The sequence below is a fragment of the Megalobrama amblycephala genome, linkage group LG4 (assembly GCF_018812025.1).
Source record: "Megalobrama amblycephala isolate DHTTF-2021 linkage group LG4, ASM1881202v1, whole genome shotgun sequence".
In the NCBI taxonomy this organism is placed as follows: domain Eukaryota; kingdom Metazoa; phylum Chordata; class Actinopteri; order Cypriniformes; family Xenocyprididae; genus Megalobrama; species Megalobrama amblycephala.
The window spans coordinates 829385-850225 of record NC_063047.1 but is presented as its reverse complement, the minus strand read 5'-3'; the positions used below and the strand labels follow the sequence as shown (position 1 = coordinate 850225).

Sequence of the window (20841 nt, the reverse complement as noted above, 5' to 3'; positions counted from 1 at the left end):
AGAGGATAAATTGATGTAGTTGCTGTGGAGTTGATTCAACTCATCGACTAGCAACTCTATGGAAGCTGGTTTCTGTAATGGAATAAAAAATAAAAAATGTTATTGCTACTTTTTATCTTGTAATTTGGACTTTATAACTCGCAATTGTGAGTTTATATCTCACGTTTCTGAGAAAAAAAAAGAATTGTGAGACATAAACTTGGAATTGCAAGTAAAAACTAAAATTTGAGAGTTATAAACTCGGAATTGTGAGGCAAAAAGTCGCAGTTAACTTTTTTTTTTCTATATTCCGTGCTGGAAACAAGCTTCCATACAAATCCCAGTCAGTCTAATCTAAGACAAATATAACTGTTTTTATTTTCTGATAGATCCTGTGAAGCTGTTTAGAGATGTTTGTGGTTTTGTGACACTTCTGGTTCATGTTAGTGAATAGAACCTGATACTGAAATGATGTTCCCTGACGTCTAATTCATGTCATTTTAATTAATGAACAGCACATAAAGATTATGTTCTTTGGTTGTGAATGAATAATGAATTCACATTCACATGAAACTAATGGAGTGTGTAATGAATGTGAAAGGCCGAGCAGACGCTTTACATCACGCGTGTGTGATATTCCCTACATTCCCAGGAAAAACGAAACCGCTCTCGCGATATTTTATGGGCTCATTTTAGAAACGTATAATTGGATGAGTGTAAATGTTCTGCTGTGGTTCTCATAAGGGTTCGTTGTCCTTTGTGTCGTCAGATCGGTTGGCGCCGGGCTCAACTCTCCTGCCAAGACCAACTCCATGGAAAAAAAACTTCACCTCAAAAGCAAAGAACTGCAAGACACTCAAGACAAATGTCACAAGGTAAGAGCACAGAGACACCTGGATAAAGACATCTTTAGGGGTGTGCGATATGTATCGTCTAAGATGATATTGTAATGATGTGGAAGCTGAAATTATCAAATATGTCTCTCACTTTTCAAAGCACAAAATGAAAGCATATTTTGATTGTAGATTAGTTGAATTCAGTTAGAATGACCCTGAAATTCAATATATGGGGCAAAAATGTTGAATATTTGTTTATATCATCTTTAAACAATGTCACACAAGCAAGCGCACTGTTTTTCCAGAATATCAACACGATTGCAAATGTGTCTGTTTAATAAACCAGAGATTAATATGGTCTGTTTTTGCTTTATTTCACCAATTAAAATAGTTTCATATATCTGCAACAGAATCATTGTGTCTTTGAGCGACACACAGTGAAGGAATCAGCCGCTTGAATGAATCGGTTGAGTGAATGATTCAATGACTCACTCATCAAGAGAGAGTGAGCGACTAGCTAAAACTTGGTTTTAGTTTCATATTTAATGTATCTTTTCCTTTTTAAAAACATATTTCAAATATTTTTGAAATATAACATCATATAATCATATAACATTATTTATTTTGCAGTGTAAATGCGTCATTAGGCTCAGCTTTTATGCCGCTTCTGCAGTGCAAACATACTGTAATATACTTGTTGATACTGATTTCATTTGATTTGTAACTATAGTGTCTTATTACAGTTGAATTTATTGATTAAACTTAAGAATTTTAAATGATGCATGTGTATAATAAAGGTTAGAAAAGTAAAAAGGCCATTGGAAATCAATTTAGGGTGGCAAATATCAGTCCTTAAAGTTAAATAAAGTTCAATTTAAAGCTCATAAAGTCATTATTAGTTTAAGAATATGGAAGTCAGCTGTCCATGACTGGCCTAAACTAGCCAAGGTGCATAAACAATGTCACACAAGCAAGTTTTTCCAGAATATCAACACGATTGCTAATGTGTCTGTTTAATAAACCAGAGATTCATATGGTCTGTTTTTGCTTTATTTAGCCAATTAAAATAGTTTCATATATCTGCAACAGAATTATTGTGTCTTTGAGCGACACACAGTGAAGGAATCAGCCGTTTGAATGAATCGGTTGAGTGAATGATTCAATGACTCACTCATCAAGAGAGTGAGCGAATAGCTAAAACTTTGTTTTAGTTTCATATTTAATGTATCTTTTTAAAAATATATTTCAAATATTTTGATATTCAAAATATTATTTTTAAAAGATTAATCATATAACATTATTTATTTTGCAGTGTAAATGCGTCATTAGGCTCAGCTTTTATGCCACTTCTACAGTGCAAAAATATACTGTAATATACTTGTTGATACTGATTTCATTTGATTTGTAACTATAGTGTCTTATTACAGTTGAATTTATTGATTAAACTTAAGAATTTTAAATGATGCATGTGTATAATAAAGGTTAGAAAGGTAAAAAGGCCCTTGTAAATCAATTTAGGGTGGCAAATATCAGTCCTTAAAGTTAAATAAAGTTCAATTTAAAGCTCATTATTAGTTGAAGAATATGGAGTCCATGACTGGCCTAAACTAGCCAAGGTACAAAAACACACTCAGTAAAATATTGTCTAACTATCTTTATCTACAAAATACCAAAAAATATTGTCAGTATCACACACTCCTAGTCTGAATGAACATTGAGCTGATAAACTGGAATATTTCCAGTTAAATCCAAGCTAAACTCCAACAGCACCGCAGAAAACAGTGCAAACAAACACAAATCATGTGTACAGTCATGCACATTCAATGGAGCAGCACAAGGAGATGTTACTCGTAGAGTTTAAGTGTGTATCATGCACGGGTGTGTGTGTGTGGTCATGGTTGTGTTGGCCTTGTCCGAGCGCTGCTGTAAAATGCATTTAGACCTGGTGCTTGTGTTTGTGGCCGCTCAGATGGAGCAGGAGATCTCGCGGTTTCAGCGTAAGATGACTGACCTGGAATCAGTCCTCCAGCAGAAGGATGTGGAGCTCAAAGCCTCCGAGACCCAGAGGAGCATCCTGGAGCAGGACCTCGCCACCTACATCACCGAATGCAGCGTGAGGAATCATAATTAATTAATCATAATAAACTTCACTTATAGAGAGTTTTTCAAGCAGGCATCTGAATGCAAGATAACAATTTATTATGATATTATAGTTATTATGTTTATCATAGTTATTGTGATTTAAAATAGTCACATGCAGCAACAGTTCTGATACTTTGTGCCAGTTTCCCAGGAAGTGACAATTTTGTTTTCTTGAACCCATGAGATGGAAACAGTGCTTTATTTGCAAATGTTTCATGCGATATTTACATTTTTTGCTCAGGTTTTATTCATAACTTTGGTCTAATTGGTCTAATTTGAGAACAAAAGTAAAACTGATCATCTGTTAGTTGGTGTTTGGACCAGGCAGACAGAGCAGGACTTTATCAGTACATACTCTCTGATGGACGTATCTACTCTTTTATATCTAGAACAGCAAAACTGACTTGATTTCATATCTGCGCTCTTGATGTTCCGCCTGTAATGCAAATACTCTCGCTGATAAAACCACTCTTGGCATGCTGTTCTTTTTTTGTTCTGACCTTGTGTTCCCACAACTGCTGCATCTCAACATAACAGACGTGTGTGTGTGTGTGTGTGTGTGTGTGTGTGTGTGTGTGTGTGTGTGTGTGTGTGTGTGTGTGTGTGTGTGTGTGTAGAGTCTGAAGCGCAGTCTGGAACAGGCTCGTGTTGAAGTGTCACAGGAAGATGATAAAGCTCTCCAGCTCCTCCATGACATCAGAGAGCAGAGCAACAAACTCCAGGAGATCAAGGAGCAGGTGAACAAACTCACTTCACCACAAATACTGTATATATATATATATATATATATATATATATATATATATATATATCCAAACAAAGTCCACAGAATTGTTTTGCATCTCTGAATAAATCAGCCGTTTGAATGAATCGGTTGAATTTCAATGACTCGCTCATTAACAGGGACTTGCTAAAGTATCTTTTCATTTTATAAATAATTTCAAATAACGGTATTTATATTTTCAACATATTATGCATCTGTAACAGCTCTTGACTAACTTTAATAAAGTTTAATCTATATTTATATAGTTATACATTAGATTACAGTTTCTGTACCTGAAAATCTCCTGTTTAAGCCTACATAAAAAACCTGAAAAGCATTGTTTATTTAATTTATATGTTTATTCTGTTGTATTTATTTGTGCTTTTACTCGTTATTTGATTATTTGTTCCTATTTTATTACTTAATGTTTATTTGTCTTGCAATATTTAAAATTTAAGTGAGTTTATCTAGTAGTTTTGGTGTCATAACCTTATAGGTTACATGATGTATCAAAACAATGAAAACAATAACTAGGCTTATTTTATAGGCCCATTTTCTTTTCTTTTCTTTTCTTTTCTTTTCTTTTCTTTTCTTTTCTTTATTTTTTGTTATATATATATATATATATATATAGGCTGCATTTATTTGATCAAAAATACAGTACAAATCTGAAAATATTATTCCAGTGTAAATCAGCTGTTTTCTATGTGAATATATAGTAAAGTGTAATTTATTCCTGTGATCAAAGCTGAATTTTCAGCATCATTACTCCAGTCTTCAGTGTCACATGATCTTTCAGAAATCATTCTAATATGATGATTTGATGCTCAAGAAACATTCATGATTATCATCAATGTTGAAAACAGTCATATTTTTGTGCAAACCATGATATATTTTATTTTTCAGGATTCTTTAATGAATAGAAAGCTCAAAAGAACATCATTTATTTGAAATAGAATCTTTTGGAAAATTATGTCTTTACTGTCACTTTTGATCATTTTAAAACATCCTTGTTGAATAAAAGTTTTTTTTTATTTTTTTTTATCTTACATGTCCTAAGCTTTTGAATGGTAGTGTATGACGGTTTCCACACATGAAGCAGCACAAGTGTTTTCAACATTGATAATGATCAGAAAAGTTTTTGAGCACCAAATCATCACATGACATGAACTTTGTATCAGTCTGACTGCATCCTGCAGTATCTCTATTAGCTCAACTTTATTAGCCATTAATTTGCAGAACAGCATCCTGTAATTGAGGACACGCTGAGGAGACTGGTCTAAACGCCAGCTAATCGCTAATCATCACACATCATTAAGTTCTTCCATGTTGCTTTTTTCCTTAGTGTTTCCTTCTCAGGTGTTTTTTCCTCTGCAAACATAGTCGTTTGTTCAGTATAATGTCCTTGACAGTGATTATATTGACAGATGTGATGCACAGTCACAACCACTTTTTTATCTGATCATACACTAGTGATGTTATGTTTATCCTATATTTGAAGTATATTATTACATCAAATTGGGTTTTCTTATTAGTCTGATTATTTTCTGATGGGAAAGCAGCTCAGAATCACAGTCGTAATGCAAACATGCTGCTTGAGTTTTGGTGGTTCTGTGTGTGTGTGCATGAACATGAGCTCAAGGCATTATGGGGAATAATATTTCACTCACTGAACTAGAAACAAGAATTAGTGGATAATCCTGTGCTGGAAAACATGTCTTGAGCTGGTTTTTAAACCCTGAGTGTGCTGGGATCTTTAAAAGGCTTTGTCACAAACTGGCAGGAGTTTCATCTATTTTTGTGTGGAAATTCTCCAGATTAGTTTGAAATCTTTCCAGCCTATTTCTATCTATCCGTCCGTCCGTCTGCTGCCTCTGAACGGTGGTGTATACTGTGTCCAGCATAATTTATTATATAACATATAACATATGTCTGAATTCTAGCAGCATATGTTGTTTTTGAAGATACCTGTAGAAGAACATGCTTACTTGATAACTGCAGATTACTAAGAAGCTTCTGTTAGTGTTTATTAGCATGCTAGACACTGTTCTCGTTACGTTGAAGTAATTAGGTGTCGTACTGCTGGACATCTCTTCAGATCTCATCCACATCACTTCAGACTGTCAGTCTCCTCTGATCAATATCAGTCTGATTCAGTCTCCAGATCTTCGTCTAACAATCAGTCCTTCACACTGATCTCTGACACTCACTCTCACACACACACACTAGAGCTGCGTGATTAATCATTAAATGATCGCAATCTCAATTCAAACACCCACAGAATCTTATTTCTAAATGACAGCGATTCGGCTCAGTCTATTAAACCTTCGATAAGGACGAATCTGAGCTGTCATGTATGAAACGGCTTCACAGTATCATTATTTCAGACTTACAACTCATTCAAATTATCACAAAAGTACTGGAATAAATGTTTATAGTTCAGATATAAACACTGATGTCTACGGTACTGATCAAAATAGAGTATTGATCTGACATTATCGAGTATGTCTCTCACTTTACACTACGTGATGTAGTCAGTTAGGTTAGACTAGTGCACGTTCATATTAAAGTTTACACTTTCACTGCGTGATCTAGTCCATTAAAATGCATTTAGAATACCCCCAGAATTCAAGATAAGGGGCAAAATGCCCTTCTATGTCTTTTATATTTATGTAATTAATTATAGTTAACAAATATTAGACGAAGAGTGCTAAGTTTTAGCATGATTCAAATGTGATATTGATTTTATATATCGTACAGTTTAATAAACAAGCAGTTTATTTTAAGTGACTTACATTTTAGACACCAAATAGCTTGTTTCGCTCTATTTTGCAGATGAAAATTGTTCCAAACAAATTGTTTTGCATCTCTGAATGAATCAGCCGTTTGAATGAATCGGTTGAATTTCAATGACTCGCTCATTAACAGGGACTTGCTGCCACCTACTGGCGGGTTAAATTTCACATTTAAAGTATCTTTTCATTTTATAAATAATTTCAAATAATGGTATTTATAAAAACATGTATGCAATGCATCTGTAACAGCTCTTGACTAACTTTAATAAAGTTTAATCTATATTTATATAGTTATACATTAGATTACAATTTCTGTACTTGAAAATCTCCTGTTTAAGCCTACATAAAAAACCTGAAAAGCATCATTTATTTAATTTATGTGTTTATTCTGTTGTATTTATTTGTGCTTTTACTCGTTATTTGATTATTTGTTCCTATTTTATTACTTACTGTTTATTTGTCTTACAATATTTAAAATTTAAGCGAGTTTATATAGTAGCTTTTGGTGTCATAACCATGATGTATCAAAAACAACAAAAACAATAACTAGGCTTATTTTATAGGCCCATTTTCTTTTCTTTTACTTTATTAATTTTTTGTTGTGGGTCCAGTGAACATTTTTGCTGGGCAAGTAAAAATTTGAATCACTGGCCCGACCGGGACAGTAGAAAAAATCCTTAGCATTGAGCCCTGGATTTGTTCAAAAACACTGATTCATCCAGTAAAGTCATTAAAGGGATAGTTCACCCAAAAATGAAAATTTGATGTTTATCTGCTTACCCCCAGCGCATCCAAGATGTAGGTGTCTTTGTTTCTTCAGTAGAACACAAATGATGATTTTTAACTGCAACCGCTGCCGTCTGTCAGTGGTATAATGCAAGTCAGCGGGAACTTTGACTATAAGAGTAAATAAAACACGACAGACAAATCCAAATTAAACCCTGCGGCTCGTGACGACACATTGATGTCTTAAGACACGAAACGATCGGTTTGTGTGAGAAACCAAACAGTATTTATATCATTTTTTACCTCTAAAACACCACTATGTCCAACGGCATTCATCACTCGATTCGTTTGGTCTGATCGCGCTCTGACAGCGGCAGTGATGTCTCGCGCTTATACTTCAATGAGAGCAAGACATCACTGCAGTTGTCAGAGCGCGATCAGACCAAACGAATCGAGTGATGAATGCCGTTGGACATAGTGGTGTTTTAGAGGTAAAAAATGATATAAATACTGTTCGGTTTCTCACACAAACCGATCGTTTCGTGTCTTAGGACATCAATGTGTCGTCATGAGCTGCAGGGTTTAATTTGGATTTGTCTAAGCAAGTTTTATTTACTCTTATTGTAGAAGTTCCCATCCACTAGCATTATTTGGCTGACAGATGGCAACGGTTGGAGTTAAAAATCATCATTTGTGTTTTACTGAAGAAACAAAGACACCTACATCTTGGATGCGCTGGGGGTAAGCAGATAAACATCAAATTTTCATTTTTGGGTGAACTATCCCTTTAAGAGTGAGTCATTGAATCATTCACTCAATCTGATTGTTTTTAAATTATGAATTCTAATTAAATATATATATATATTTTTTAAATATACTGTTTTGTTTAGTTGTCTATTCACAATCGTGGGAGAATCGTGATCTCACACACACACTCACAATCTCTCACACACACACACACACACACACACACACACACACACACACACACACACACACACACACACACACACACACAAATTGAACTGTTTTATTTACGCATGACTGACAAATATGCATTACATTTAGCTTATTAGTTTGTTTTTGTTGAAAAACCAAATGGATGGAAATTTTATATGCATAAATCTTAAATCAATGTTTAATGCGTTATCCAGTCTAGTGCTGTAACAGTGTGATATTTCAGGACACATAATTCACTGACGTCTGTCATATTTCCCATTTAAGAATCACTTTACAGCAGCTTTAAACGACAGACCTTCAGTCACAGTCCCTCTGGACAAACACCTAGATCATGAAATCCTGTAATTTGGCAACTCAGTCTCTTTTAAAAGTGAGTGAAACTAAGAAACTCTGTGTTCAGACGTGAAGAGCATGACTGCGTTCGGTCTGATTTTATGTGCGATTTTTCTCTCGGGCCTCTAAACGCAGCACAATTAACCTCGTAAGACCCGCCGGCTTCAGAGAGAATCTCAGCCAGTAATCATTCACATTATATTTCAGTCACTCTCTGAAGCCGCCCGTTTGATTCCTTAATGCATCGTGCTCGCTCAAACCCTCATTAACCCGTCCGGCTGCTGTCAGCAGGTCGTTTCACAGGAACACATGAGCTTTTCTCAGAGCGCTAGAGGAGCAGAAACACACGTGGACGTCTAGTGTTGATCCTAATAGTGATTTTGAATGTTTTGTGTCACTCAGATGAATTGTTCTCTGAGTTGCTGCATTTTATGAATATGACTTCAAATCTGACCTGAGGTTTCTCTGGCTGTGTTCAGGAGTATCACGCTCAGCTGGAGGAGATGCAGGTGACCATCAGACAGCTGGAGGAGGATCTGTCTGCCGCCCGCCGCCGCAGCGACCTGTACGAGACCGAGCTGCGAGAGTCACGACAGACCAGCGAAGAGCTGAAGAGGAAAGCGGCCGAATACCAGCAGAGGATCCAGAAGGTGCTTTAGTAACATCCACTCGCTGTTTACTTGGACTGTTGTCCTTGTGCATAATATGGCCTGAAATAACACTAATGTAAATCTGGGAATGATGTAGTGCTCAAAACATGTGACACAAATGAAAACTCTCTTATATTTGAGACTTGCAAATTTTTCAAATGTGTTTAAGCTTAATAAGGGGATATAAAGTGACTTTATAAGGAGAATACAAGGTTTTTTTCTCAATTCTGAACATTTAAATATTAATATAAATGATTTTTCTCGTTTGATTTCGAGTGTCTGTATCTTGTTCAGGCGAAGGAGCAGGGCAAAGCGGAGGTGGAGGAGCTGCTCTCTAAACTCGAGAAGGTACAAATCACACATGATGACTGAAATTCATTTGAAATCTGTTTGTGTCCCTCTGAATGAATAATTGAGCAGGCTGGTGGAGAGCACGGTCTCAATAATTCATCCGTCATCAGATCATTATCAGATTTGACTCAAACGGCACTAAGCGTCCTCTTCTCTGGGATGGACAGGACGTCCCTGTGGGCTCTTTTAGCTTTGACTGAGTGTTCAAACTGATCACGTGATACCAGTCGACAGAGCCGTCGCAGTACGATCATGCTGGTGCTAAATTATTATTATTAATAAACCAGCACATTTCCCAGGGTGATGCAAAACCTGGAAATATCAGGGACGTTTAAATGTTTTATTTCTAGGCCTGCAAAAACAGAAAATAATCAAATCTTAAAGTCTGTAGTGAGTTTAGCTGCTCAGTCACATGGGAAAAAGAGAGAGAGTGTGTTTGTGTGTTGATGTGGGTGTCAATCATCCTCAATGATGCTCACTTCGCTCTTCATACTGTGAAAACTCTCTCCGGTCAAGTAGTTTCATTTTAAGAGGACACTCTTCTTCATGAATAAATGTTTTTATGAAATGTGATGATAAGCTCATCTATTAACCAGACACTCAAGCACTGTGTTTTACTGATACTTGGCATATAGATAGATATTTATCACCAGAGCTGTATGTAAGTTTGTTATCTTTATTTAATTTAATTTTATCTCACTTTTTATTTTCTTACTTAATTTTATATTTTATTTTGTTGAATTTTATTTTCCATCTTGCTAGGAAATCTCATTTAATTTTATATTTTTTATTATATGTATATATATATATATATATATATATATATATATATATATATATTTATATATATTTATTTATTTATTTTTTCTTATTTTTTGTTTTGTTGTTTGTTTTTTATTATATTTTTGCATTTTATTTGCCATGTAAGGGGAAAGCCTCGACAGACATTCAGTCCATCTCATTTTATTTTATTTATTTATTTATTTTTGATTAAAAAAAATATTTCTTTGTTTAATTTAATGATTTTATTTTATTTTGTTTTATTTATTTTATTTTATTTTATTTTATTTTATTTTATTTTATTTTATTTTATTTTATTTTATTTTATCATACCGAGAAAGCCTCAACAGGTGTTCAGTCTCTTTTATTTTATTTTTATTTATTTATTACATATATATATATATATCTCTTGTTTTATTTATTTATTTATTTATTTATTTACATTTTATTAAAGCCTTGACAGGTGTTCAGTCCATTTTACTTTTATTTATTTTTTTACATTTTCTTTTTTAATTTTTATTTCTTGTTTAATTATTTATATATTTAGTTTTTTATTTTATTTTTTACATTTTATGTTATTTTCCATCTCGGGTCATATACTGGGAAAGCCTCAACATGTGTTCAGTCCATTTTATTTTATTTTTATTTATTTATTACATTTAAAAAAAACAATTGCTTTATTGCTTAATTATTATTATTACAATTATTATACAATTTATTTTCCATCTCAGGTCATATACAGAGAAAGCTTTGACAGGTGTTCAGTCTATCTTATTTTATTTTATTTATTTATTTATTTTTTGATTAAAAAAAATATTTCTTTGTTTAATTTAATGATTTTATTTTATTTTATTTTGTTTTATTTTATTTTATTTTATTTTATTTTATTTTATTTTATTTTATTTTATTTTATTTTATTTTATTTTATTTTATCATACCGAGAAAGCCTCAACAGGTGTTCAGTCTCTTTTATTTTATTTTTATTTATTTATTATATATATATATTTATTTATTTATTTATTTATTTACATTTTATTAAAGCCTTGACAGGTGTTCAGTCCATTTTACTTTTATTTATTTTTTACATTTTCTTTTTTAATTTTTATTTCTTGTTTAATTATTTATATATTTAGTTTTTTATTTTATATTTTATTTTTTACATTTTATGTTATTTTCCATCTCGGGTCATATACCGGGAAAGCCTCAACATGTGTTCAGTCCATTTTATTTTATTTTTATTTATTTATTACATTTAAAAAAAACAATTGCTGTTTTATTATTATTATTACAATTATTATACAATTTATTTTCCATCTCAGGTCATATACAGAGAAAGCTTTGACAGGTGTTCAGTCTATCTTATTTTATTTTATTTTTTTATTATTTTATTTTATTTCTTGTTTAATTTAATGTTTTATTTTATTTTACTTTCTGTCTTGGGTCACTGTTTTGTAGGCTATTTTGAATCCTGTCCAATGAAAAGAGTTTTTCCGTTCACACTGTAACACAAAAGCACTAATATTACTTGTGTTCAATATCTGCCTGATGCCAATAATGAATAAATAATGAAATAACTGTTGGTCAATACATGATATAGTCAGCGATAAATCACACATCAGTATATTTAGACGACAGTGTGATCATGTGTCGTCCTGGTGCTAAACGTCTCTTTGAATCAGTTGTATGTCTCTGTCACTGACTTCACCTGCGCTGACGTTTAATTTCCTCTGATTACACCCTCGTCTGCTCTGATCGTCACAGTGTGTGAAATAAGAGTGACTTCATGAGGTCTCTGTGTTTCAGACGAACGGCGAACAGCAGCTGAAGATCCAGGAGCTGCAGGACAAACTCTCAAAGGTTGGTATTTCTTTCTTTATTTCTGATGTGTAATATGAATGCCTGTCTGTTACATTATACTGTATATTAATAGCCTGTATGTTACAGTGATTTTACAAAGACCAACAACACCTTGCAAAATCTTTTTGTGCACGAAAACACAAGCATCGGCATTGAAATGTGTTCTTTTGCCATGTGTGTTTGAATAGACATCTGACCTTTAGAGGATGTGAAGTTTACAGTTTGACCTCTTGGCCCTAAACTATGTGTTATTATATGTATAATGCAGTTCATATTTTGCACCTTTAATGAGTTTGACCTTTGACCCTGCAGGCGGTGAAGGCGAGCACTGAAGCCACGGAGCTGCTGCAGAACATCCGTCAGGCCAAAGAGCGTCTGGAGCGAGAGCTGGAGCGTCTGCGCTGTAAATCTGACCCCAGCGACACCCTGCGCAGACGCCTGCGAGAGACCGAGGTGAGACGGGTCACTTCACACTCGAGTTTATGATATCTGATGAAAGTTATGCCTTGACAAGGCTGCTGGTGGATTGTGGGACTGATAGTAGAGAGAGTTAAAGCATCTGTGAAACGATTAACACAGCTATCAGCTGATACTGTACCTCAAAATGGACAAATGTCAGATAATTAGTTGATTTATTAGTTTATCACTAGTGAAGGAGAGAAACATGTTCACACCATCATTAAAAAGGTTATTTCTTTGCATGAAGAGAAAGTTTTGGGACACTTTACAAAAAGGTTTTATTTGTTAACATTAGTTAACTTCATATGTTAACATGAATTAACAGTGAATAATACTTCTAAAGCATTTATTAATCTTAGTTAATGTTAATTTCAACACTTCCTAATACATTACTAATACTAATAATTTTATTTAATGGACCTGAGCTTACATGAACTAACAATAAACAGTGTTTTACTAATGTTAACATAGAGTAATCAATGCTATAACAAATGTATTGCTCATTATTAGTTAATATTAATTAATGCATTAACCAACGTTAACTAATGGGACCTTATTGTAAAGTGTTACTAAGATTTTTATATTTATTTTATTTCTTGTTTAATTTTATTATTTTTTTTTTCTTGTTTAATTTCATGTTTTTATTTTATTTTATTTCTTGTTTAATTTTATTATTTTTTTTTTCTTGTTTAATTTCATGTTTTTATTTTATTTTATTGTATTTCTTGTTTAATTTTATTATTATTATTTTTTTCTTGTTTAATTTCATGTTTTTATTTTATTTTATTTCTTGTTTAATTTTATTATTTTTTTTTTCTTGTTTAATTTCATGTTTTTATTTTATTGTATTTCTTGATTAATTTTATTATTTATTTATTTTCTTGTTTAATTTCATGATTTTATTTTATTTTATTTTATTTTATTTTATTTTATTTTATTTTATTTTATTTTATTTTATTTTATTTATTTTATTTTATTTTATTTTATTTTATTTTATTTTATTTCTTGTTTAATTTAATTTAATTTAATTTAATTTTCCATCTCGGTCCATATACAGGCAGATCCCCGACAGGTGTCCAGTCCATCTCATTTCATTTTATTTATTTATTATATATTTATGGATTTTTATTTTTGTTTTGTTTGTGCATTATGATTATTGTAAAGTGTTACCAATATTTTTATATTAACTTGCATGACAATTATCCACATTTACCACAAATTTTCATTCCTTTTTTTCTTTTTTCTTTTCAGTTTTTTCAATAATTGTTATATTCTCAGCAATTATTAGTTAATTACTTTAATACAGTATTTTTATTGAATTATTATAAAATACTGTACACTTATTTAAATAAGCACACTATACAATTCAAATGTTTAAGTCTGTAAGATTTTTAATGCTTTTGAAAGAGTCTCTTCTGCTCACTAATGCTGCATTAATTTGATCATAAATAGTGAAATATCATTACAATGTTTTCTATGTGAATATATAGTAAAGTGTAATTTATTCCTGTGATTTTCAGCATCATTACTCCAGTCTTCAGTGTCACATGATCCTTCAGAAATCATTCTGATATGATTTTTATCATAAGTATTTTGATGAATCGAATGTTTAAACAGCATTTATCTGAAACAAAACCTCTTTTTTTAGCATTATAAATCTCTTTACTGTCACTTTTGGTCAATTTAATGCCACCTAATGATAATTTGGGGGTTAAATGTGCTCAATTGTCATGAAAATTTGATGCAAAAAATCTTAACGGTGGCAAAAACAGGTATGAAAAATATGATTTCTTTCTTTTGTTTTTGATTTATAATATGAACTTGACAGGCTTGATTCCTGAACCTATAATAAGTGTTAATTCATTACTTTCTTACTGACAGGAGGGCAGAAAGACTTTGGAAAACCAAGTGAAGCGTCTGGAGATGGTGGAGCGTCGAGAGAATAAACTGAAGGACGACATCCAGACTAAATCCCAACAGATCCAACAGATGGCTGAGAAGATACTGGTGAGAGAGACGGATCAGACTAGCAAAGATTAAACCACTAACACGCCTCCTTAACCAGCTGACCTCACACACACACACACACACAGGTCTCTCTTCACGTTCGTCTTTGCACCGTCATCCTTGTTTCCACCAGATTGGCAAATGACAACAGAACGCACACACTCACACTCACAGGATGTCCCATCTGCTGCCACACACACACACCTCTTCACCTCTCAATGAGGAACACACACACCTCCAGGCCGTCCCGTCGACCGGCTCACAGCTTCTCAAAGCAAGTTCACTTCTTCACTTCACCTGCTGATGGGATTTTACTGCTGGGAAATCGTTTGTGTTTGTCACCTGACTGGACTGTGTGTGTGTGAATGTGTGTTTAGGAGCTGGAGGAGAACTTGCGGGAGACGCAGGCGACGGCGCAGAGGATGGAAGCACACCTGGTGCAGAAAGAGCGGCTCTACGAGGACAAAATCAAGGTAGAGTTGAGCACACTGAAGCACATCAAGCTGAGCTGAACAACGACACGATTATCTTCTGCTTATGACTCATTTCTTATTTCATGAACTTCACACAGTTACTGAACTGAATTGATCTGAATAATAACTCTATTGTCTTCTGTAGAGCTGCTTTACAGCAGAATTTGAATTGGTCTCGCATTTGATGAAGTTTGATTCTGTTATTTTCCTGTTTATCGCTGCTTTGAAACGGTCTGATTGTATGAAGCGCTATAGAAATAAAGCTGATGACTCTGACATTCAGAATAATGCGAGTGTCAGTCTGTAATGAAAGAGGAACACGACGGATACATTTCTCTTTTTTTGCTGTCAGTGACTATCTACTGTCTCTTTTTTGGGTGAATAAGATATTTTTTTTAAAGATTATTCATAGTAAATTTAAGTAGCTATTTTTAAAAGTTAAACATTATTACACTATTTTATGCTTAACAGAAATTTTTGAGGGATTATTTTGTTTAAGGGAAATTTTCAAATAGAAATACATTACTATTTAAAGATTAAAAAAAGAGAAAATAATACTTATATTCAGCAGGGGACGCATTAAATTACCCAAAAAGTGACATTTCTAATGTTACAAAAGATTCTGTTTCAGATAAATGCGGTTCTTTTGAACTTTCTATTAATCAAAGAATCCTGAAAAATAAAATGTATGACAATTTCCACAAAAATATGAACTGTTTTCAACATTGATAATAATCATAAATGTTTCTTGAGCAGCAAATCAGCATATTAGAATGATTTCTGAAGGATCATGTGACACTGAAGATGCTGAAAATTTCATCTTTGACCACAGGAATAAATTACACTTTACTGTATATTCAGACTTCTTTCAAAAACATTAAATAATCTTACCAACTAATGGTGAGTGAGTTTTCCCACTGGTTAATCGATGTGGTAATTTTAAATCTCTAATTCAAAAATGAAAGTAAAATGCGCACATGCGTTCATAACGGTGCGGAGAAGAGCGAGCGTTTTCAATTAATTGAAATGAACTGAAAACGCCCCTTGCCAGTCGACCATTATGAATGGCCGTGCTTTCAAATTAGCACCAATTCGGGGCGGCAAATGCTTGAATGTTGGGTACATTTTGCTTTGAAACCAAATCTCGTGATAAATGAAATCTGACTCCTGCTGCTGATCTGTGCTGCGACTCTCATTCGGCTCACGCTGCATTGATTAGATGCATTTTTTTATTTGTAATGTCTGTTTTCTAGCTGAACTAAATGATTTGCATTACTATGAAAATTTAATGACGTAGCAAGCCTATTACTCACCTCAAACTTAGGTAGTTTCTAGATTATAATATCTTTAATTAAAATGTTTGTGTTCTTTAATGACCTTTTCCTCTTTTAAGAGTTTAACTTCATTCTGTTAAATAAATAAAGTCTTTAAATCAAAGTGATGTCCACTTTTTGCATTGAAAATCATATTTTCAATGCATCGTGTTTGTGTACAATGTGTCATAATTTATAACAAAGATTCACTGTCTCCATTACTGTCATTACCATCACAAATTTAGAGGACAGATGAGTTTTTCCAAGTATAAAGTGTCTGTTTGATGATCATGAGTGAATGAGACCGATCTGTACCAGAGTTTGAACATTCAGTAAAGATTTTCACAATAGATGTCATTGCCAAATCAGTTTCAAATCCATTTCTTCTCATTTTATCATTCCAAAAACAAATGCATAACCTTCTCACACACACTATCAGAACTCCACATCATATTCATATCAGAATGTACATGCTGATCCGTTGATCCTCAAGTGTTTCCTGATATCTGTGCAGGTTCTGGAGGCTCAGATGAAGGCGGATCTGGCTGATAAAGAGAGTCTGGAGCAGAAACGAGCTCAACACGAGGAAGAGGCGCGTGAGAAATGCAAACTCATCAGTGAGCAGAAAGCAGTGAGTGTCTCGTCTTCATCTGAAGCTCGTGTTTCTCAGAGTTTAGTTGTGTTTGCTGTAGAGACACACTGACTAGTTCATCCAGCAGAATCTGATCATGTGACCTTAAAGATTTTGAACTACTAGAGTCCAGTTCAAGACTGAAGCCTGTCACGATCATGAAACGTGTGCTGACGATTAGTTGTCATATGAATAATTGGGATTAACAATTTAATTCTGTTTTGTTCATGTTACTTACAGTGTAAGCCGACACATGATGTTTTTTTACTTGAAATCATATATAAAATTTATAATAAATGCATTTGATGGCATTTCAAGCGCTTAAATTTCTGTTATTTGGATGGCAAAATGTGATTGAAATTTAAAGTTAATAATTTTTGCAAATAATTGCGATTAGATCCACGACCAGACGATTAATCAATAATCATGACAGGCCAAAAAAGCTTTATGGGTAATAAATGGATGTGTTCACTAATGAGTTTGCATGTTGATTGTAAACATTGAAAAGTATATATTATATAATAAATTATAAATTACACACACACACATATATATATATATATATATATATATATATATATATATATATATATATATATATATATATGAAGAGTTCCAAACGCTATAACTCCGTTTTGATTAATTTGAGTAAAAATGTGTTTTCTTTACCAAGAAAGCGGAAAGATGAAACCCACTATTTTCTGTTTCAAACTTTCACATAGCATCTTTTGGTTATAAAAACATTAAAAATTAAAATCTAGATTTTGATTTTCAAAGGTTTATTATAAAAATGGATTATTTTTTTTCCCCAAAATGCAATAAATCCATGACATGTTTTTTTTTTTTCGACATGCAATTAATCCATCAATATAAAAGTTATTTTTCATATTGAAAATACACAAAGTAAGTTGATCCACATATATGACAGCCTCTGAACTTCAATACTAATCTTATATTCAGGCATTTCACTAAAAACACATTCAGTCGTCACTCTAAAAATGAATTCAGCTAATCATCTTGTTAATGTTATAAATTAATTATGTCTCTGTTTGTCATTATTGATTAAAGAGTATCTGGCGCCACCGCACGGTTAAAATAAACACATTTGCCGAGTACATTGATATTAAAAATGGCTTTTAAAAACTGTTTTTATATATATATGAAAATATACTTGCGGTGGTAGCCGGGCGAAAAATCCTCCTATTACCCACGGCACAAAAATGGTCTACTACATGTGACAAACAAATAATGTGTGATTTTTAACAGTATTTTTATTTATTGAAATTAATTTTAATTACATATTACATTGAATTACATACTAATATTATGCATTGTAAATTATGCAAAATTACAGCATTTAAATGGTTCACCTTTTCCTATGTTCTCCTTGCTGTCATATAGTGTCTCTCTCAGTGAATGGGACACAGATTTTACTAGTAAAATTTAAATAATGAATAATATATGTGTCAAATAATGTTCTTAGTCTTTTCTTCCTGTGGGGGAGACTACAATAATTTACTATGAATTAAATGGAAATGAAATTAAATACAATTTATTGTGTAACCAAAATACAAATAATGCCCAAGAGAAAAATAAATAACTTAGCATGTGACTTTCAATTATAAACAAGCTCGAAATACACCGGGACTCTTATTTTGAAATGTCTGTACTATTGCAGGCTGATCCTTCAGATTCTTACAACCGTCTAAAACATTTTATATAAAGGCCATAAAGTAGACTTTGTAATAATTCATCAACTTGAGTTCATTAGCAATCGCTTGGCATAAATCTGCGCTTTTCATTGATTGAGAATCACTTTGAAGCAGACTGAAGTGCTGTCGCGTGAGCTTGTAGAACTCGCAAAAGTGCCCCCTTGTGACTTTCAGCGCCCGTGGGAATGTCAGCGGGAGTAAACGGTTCTGACGCACACATAACGAGCAGGTATGAAACAACTAGTTTATCGATTGCGGATGGTTTCATTATCTTGCACGGATATAAAAGTATAAGAGGATAAAAATAATAAAAGCAAAAATGTGTCTCCAAATATACTTGGGCGGCCGTTATTATACATGGGCGGCCCGCCCAAGTAAAGTCTATGTGTGGGAAGCACTGATTTTATATATATATATATATATAAAAAATATTAAAATTATATTGTACAAGTAACTCATTTATGATCGTAAAAAATATAATTTATCATTTTTATCATTTGATTTTGGGGTGAGATTCGCTTCATTTTCAAGCCTTTTAGCTCTTGATCCAGTTAGCTAACTAGATTACTGTCTTACAGCTGATCTCAGACTCACATGCTCACTTGTGTGAAACTGCAGGGTTGTTTATTGTGATGCATCTTTAACATTTACATACTTCAGTAACACTATCTAACTAATAAAAGTCTGCTTTATGAAGAGTTTATCACTGGCAGCCAATTGTTTTTACAAATTTAACTCAAAAAGTCAAATGTGTAATTTACAACACTAGCAGCAACAAATGATGTTTCTAAACTGGTTTCTCAAACTCTCCTGCTGTCGCTTCAGCTAACATCCGTGTCCTGATGCTGGATTGTGTGCGCTTTTCTCTCTACAGACCATCAACGCCATGGACAATAAGATGAAGAGTCTGGAGCAGCGGATCGCTGAGCTCTCCGAGGCCAATAAACTGGCGGCCAACAGCAGCATTTACACACAGAAAAACATGTAAGAGCCTCAAACATGATGAAACGGGCCCAGTTCAGACCAGATTGGGTTCCTGTGTGTGTGCAGGGTTATTATCATTAACTAACGTTTGCTGCGGTCCGAGTGTGATTGTTAAACCAGTTGTAGAAGGCTGAACAAGGCTTGAATCAAGTGCTTTAGATTTAATGGGTGACGGAGGAATAGCAATATTTGATGTTTTGCAATTTAGCCAAACAAAAACAATTGTAGTTTTGAGAAACGCCACCCAGGAGAAGCAGCAATGATTCTCAGGATGTTTATGAAATGAGTTTATTGAAGGAGAAATCTATTTCCCCCCTTTTACTGGAAATCACCACATCAAACACTCAAACATCATGTTTGTGTGCTGAGATCCGTCTGTAAACCACAGCGTGTGCCGGTGTTTTCCTCAGGAAAGCTCAGGAGGAGATGATCTCAGAGCTGCGGCAGCAGAAGTTTTACCTGGAGTCTCAGGCGGGAAAACTAGAAGCTCAGAATGCCAAACTAGAGGAACATCTGGAGAAGATGAGCCAACAGGAGCAGAGCAGGAAGAGCCGCATTCTGGAGCTGGAGACCAGACTGAGAGAGGTGAGAGGACATCACTGACCAAAATATATACCTCAGTCAGAGCAGAACAGTGATGATGGTTTAAAAGACACTTAAAGAGGTCCCATGATGCTCATCTTTCTTTAGTGTGTAATGTTGCTGTTTGAGCATGAAAAAGTTCAGTGTCGGTGTTTCCGAACCATTGTCGTCTTGAGTTTTCTTCTCAATATTCCTCATTTAAATAATTCATATAAAGGGGCGGGGCCTGGTTGAGTTAGTAGTGCGCTGAAACTGACGGTTCTGGTTTGTGTGTTTCAGATGGGTCTAGAGCACGAGGAGCAGAAGCTGGAGATCAAGCGTCAGGTGACGGAGCTTACGCTGTCACTGCAGGAGAGAGAATCTCAGATCAGCAGCCTGCAAGCCGCGCGACACGCGCTGGAGAGCCAGTTACAGCAGGCCAAGACCGAACTGGAGGAGACGACGGCCGAGGCCGAGGAGGAGATCACTGCACTGAGAGTGAGACACGAGCAGATCACAGCGATTCACT

General features: G+C 33.8%; 1 protein-coding gene across 8 annotated transcripts in view; it reads left to right on the top strand.

The window, feature by feature from the left end:
* cita (citron rho-interacting serine/threonine kinase a) overlaps positions 1 to 20841 on the top strand; it is a 103075-nt gene that overhangs the window by 41837 nt on the left and 40397 nt on the right. For all 8 annotated transcript variants that reach the window (XM_048186694.1, XM_048186693.1, XM_048186690.1 and 5 more), the window contains exons 11-23: positions 749 to 854; positions 2785 to 2928; positions 3575 to 3694; positions 9014 to 9184; positions 9479 to 9532; positions 12119 to 12172; positions 12485 to 12625; positions 14513 to 14638; positions 15016 to 15111; positions 16939 to 17055; positions 19642 to 19751; positions 20162 to 20336; positions 20613 to 20810. In XM_048186694.1, the coding sequence (XP_048042651.1) occupies positions 749 to 854; positions 2785 to 2928; positions 3575 to 3694; positions 9014 to 9184; positions 9479 to 9532; positions 12119 to 12172; positions 12485 to 12625; positions 14513 to 14638; positions 15016 to 15111; positions 16939 to 17055; positions 19642 to 19751; positions 20162 to 20336; positions 20613 to 20810 (1612 nt within the window). The remainder of the gene's footprint in view (positions 1 to 748; positions 855 to 2784; positions 2929 to 3574; positions 3695 to 9013; positions 9185 to 9478; positions 9533 to 12118; positions 12173 to 12484; positions 12626 to 14512; positions 14639 to 15015; positions 15112 to 16938; positions 17056 to 19641; positions 19752 to 20161; positions 20337 to 20612; positions 20811 to 20841) is intronic.